Source organism: Botryllus schlosseri, chromosome 1 (genome assembly GCF_051294905.1).
Source record: "Botryllus schlosseri isolate E-star chromosome 1, Bs_hap1, whole genome shotgun sequence".
NCBI classification, from domain to species: domain Eukaryota; kingdom Metazoa; phylum Chordata; class Ascidiacea; order Stolidobranchia; family Styelidae; genus Botryllus; species Botryllus schlosseri.
This window is the reverse complement of record NC_137236.1, coordinates 36,490,631-36,494,327: the sequence shown is the minus strand read 5'-3', so window position 1 is coordinate 36,494,327 and position 3,697 is coordinate 36,490,631. Positions and strand designations below refer to the sequence as shown.

The 3,697-nt window shown below is 40.2% G+C and overlaps 1 protein-coding gene across 1 annotated transcript; it reads left to right on the top strand.

Moving 5' to 3' along the window:
* The first annotated feature begins 1,076 nt into the window (after nucleotides 1-1,076).
* Nucleotides 1,077-3,483, top strand: LOC145448633 (uronyl 2-sulfotransferase-like). Its single transcript, XM_080327085.1, has one exon. It carries the CDS (start codon nucleotides 1,429-1,431, stop codon nucleotides 2,473-2,475), a length of 1,047 nt encoding a protein of 348 aa, XP_080183211.1. The 5' UTR covers nucleotides 1,077-1,428; the 3' UTR covers nucleotides 2,476-3,483.
* Nucleotides 3,484-3,697: the final 214 nt, after the last annotated feature.

Sequence of the window (3,697 nt, the reverse complement as noted above, 5' to 3'; positions counted from 1 at the left end):
CTTGGACAAATATGACACATCAGTTTTCCATTTATATCTGAGAAGGCAAATTCATTGTTTCACGCAGATTTACAAACCCAGTTTTCGCCGTTTAATTTCCCGTTATCTATTTTTTCTTTCTGTTCAAACCATTCGCTGTGAGTGGAACACTCTTTAAAAGTGTATTATACGCAGCTCGATTCTCTTGAACCAGAGTCCAGCCGAATACCGATTCAAAGCAATAGCAATTTAACTCGATCACATATCAAGAAACAAGAAAACACCAAAGAATGAGTCGTCATAACGAGACAGACGGTGCGATAGATGAGCTAAGTTGCTAAATTAATGTGTAACAATACCGTGCCAGTAGTAATTGCCTTCATGATGCAAATTCCGTAAAATGAACGTGTGCGGGCCACATTCGTTCCGCGGGTCGCACTACGTTCATAACGTAGCCAAAGAGTATACTGAGCACATATCGTGATTGTTGACAATGCCCAACTGGGAACTCATGGAATCCATTTTTCTACTCCATTTTCACGGCTAAATCAATAATAATAATCAATAATATCAATAAATCATCATCAATAATAATCCACACTTATATTTATAGTACACTGATTAGCAATGATTAACACGCGCTTTCTCGATACTCGTTACTTTGAATGCCCCTCCATAACAGTTTCACTTTTGCAATGGCTCGCTCTTATGACATTCATTACTTTGTAACCCATGAGCCAAGGAAACAGTGTAGGGCAGGGGTGTCGAATATTCGGCCCGCCTTCTGTCTGCCAAACGATTCCATTCTATCCGCAAAGCAATTCTGAGTAGGTTTAAAAATGATTTTATTATATCTAGCACATTTGCAGCAAATGTTCAGATTTTTTTATGCGTGATACTTTCATTTAATAATCCTTCAATACAACAAATGTCGAGCATATTCATGTTGATAGGCCACGATATAGCCACCCGACTGCGGTGTTATTAATTTCGCTCTTGTTACGACTAGCAACAAGTTCGTGACATTGACACTCAAATTCGAAAAGGCAAATAAGTCACACTAAGTTCAGAGTTTGAAGGAAAATGGAATACATTTGCTTCATAATACTGTATTAAAGTGAAGATTAAGGGCATGAGGTAACATTCTGGAGTCGTTGACGGATCCATCCCGCGGGTGGTTTGAAGGTTTGAATCCAGCCCGCCACACAATTCTGAATAATGAAATATTAGATATAGATATATATGGGAGAGAGAGAGAGAGAGAGAGAGAGAGAGAGAGAGAGAGAGGGAGAGAAATGTGCCCCCACTTCTATAATTTCAGAAAACGTATATCTCCCACTCTAATTTTCATTACGGGCGTTACGGGTCTCCGCCAATTTCTTTGCTTGCTTGAACCAAATAATCGTTTATCCTTTGCTATATCTTTCGATAGAGTTCATAGCTATTTCAATGCCAAGGCGGAGCATTAAACGTGATTTTGCGATAGCTGTTGTCATTGCATTTCTTCTTGCCGCGGCTCAGATTTATCACGTGCATGTCGGCGCAAATGCAAACCAAAAAACTCAAAGGACAAGATCCAAAATTGGCGATGTCGTAGCGGTGGAATCAAACAGGCATGGATTTTCAACCATAAAATTTCTCTTCTCTGCATTGGTCGCAGCCATATCTAGAAGCCGATCTGTTTCGGAAAATTTGACCGGGGCCACGAGTCTGCCGCATGCGACATTGCAAAACGTGTTTTACAACAGACTGGCCAAGTGCGGGAGCAGATCATTGCTCACGTTGGCCGGCTACGTGGCGCGGTCAAAAGGGATCAATACTGAATCGTCATTAAACTACGGAGATGAGCATCCACGTGAAAAACTGGCGCTCGAGGAAATGCAATATATAGCTGGATTAAAGCCTCCAACGTTTTACGATCGCCATATCCATTATTTAGATTTTCGAAAGTACGGACTCCAATCACCGATCTATATCAACATGATACGCGAGCCAATCAGCCGATTTCAATCCAAGTTTAACTACATGAAATATGGAGACGCAGAGGAAAGAGCTCAACCCAGAAATCTAAGTGACATCAACAAATGCGTGATGGACGATGAAGCATTTTGCAGAAGCCCAATAATGACACATTACTATACAAAGTATTTTTGCGGATTCGATCCTATTTGCAAGGATATGTCTTCAATGGAGGGGGTGGAGTTAGCAAGGAAACACATTAGAGACGACTATTTAGTGATTGGAATTACTGAAGAATTCGACAACACTGTGAGATTGTTGGAAGCCGCCATTCCGGAGTTTTTCGGAGGAGCTCTCGAAACATGGGGTGTCATCAAAGCGACGTTGATGAATAGAACGAAAACGATTACCAAGGACGTCCTAAATGAAGAATCGGTTCGGAAATTACGGCAAGTCGTTCTGTACGAAGATTATATAGTGTACGAGGAAGCAAAGGCCAAATACGAAAGATTGATTGAAGAATACCGAATACTTTAATCTAGCTCTACACTCGTGTCGGGTATGCACCATTTAAACGATAGGTGGAGCTGCTGCTTCGTTTTCGTGTAGAAGCGCCTCTTTAATATGAGATCCGTATTTGATTCGTCGTATGCGATTATATTGAGATTTCCGTACTACGCACGAAAAGATGACCTATCTGTAAAGCTGTTATCAGCCCATAGCATTGTTGCAAAATGCAATGAAATAGTTATATAAAAATAAAATATAAATTTGTATATAACTATAAATACAAATTTATCATCAATGTGATCTGGCATTATAATATTTGTGGTTGCTTAAACGATTGGCCTAGATAGTTGTATTACATCATTCATTCTGGTATGACGATATGATCAGTAATGCTCGGTTCGAAGTCTAATCCTCGATTCAGGACTGAATCACGCAGGCACACGATTCTCCATTCCTCAATGAAGTATCTGTCGAAAATATGTCATGTTCTATTGTTGAGCTGCGTTTGGAGCGCTACTCTACGCAATCTACTTCATCCAAAGTCACACAAAAGCTGGGGTGGGCCAAATGAGAAGCAAAGAATAGGTTGGCGGGCCGAGCCAAAGGTTTGAAGTATATTTCGTGGCGTATTTCATTTCTAAATAGACAACAGTAAATTATATTGTTAACACAAGCTACTGGATGTGTTAAAATTAGGTTATCAGAAAGTGAGAGTTAATTTATAAAAATATTATTTATTCATTCAGTGTCAGTATTCAAAGCAATGCGAAACATCAAACAATCATTTAAAATGTTATATCATTTAAGCCCCCCTCCCCCAAGACCCTTTTTTCTATTGAGACGTCAAAATGTATTTGGGATATTACAAAGTTGGTCTGCATCTCGACTGTGTGTAGCTTGGTATGTAGTATTATTGTTTTGAGAGTTTCGCTGGCGGATGCTCTGAAATCCGCGCTCCCTCGGCCTCGGCCGACGTGTGTCTATATTTCCTTGCGTTTATTCTCGCAATGCCAAAATATATCTCCAAACACGCCGGCCTGTTCACCATAAACTAAAATGATGGGGGTCCCTTATACTTTAGTAAGCAAATATTGAGTGGTCCAACTCTTCCTGAAGTGCCTGCCTTTAGCCTCCGCCTTTATTTCTTAAAATGCATGCTCATCATTTTTACGGACCTCTACTCTCGTCTCACCTGAACTGATTGACTTGTTTTACGGATTATGGACTGGAAACGTATGACGTAACAGTT

Excerpts from the sequence above, each read along its gene's own strand:
- LOC145448633 (XM_080327085.1), top strand. The coding sequence starts at position 1,429 with ATGCCAAGGCGGAGCATTAAACGTGATTTTGCGATAGCTGTTGTCATT.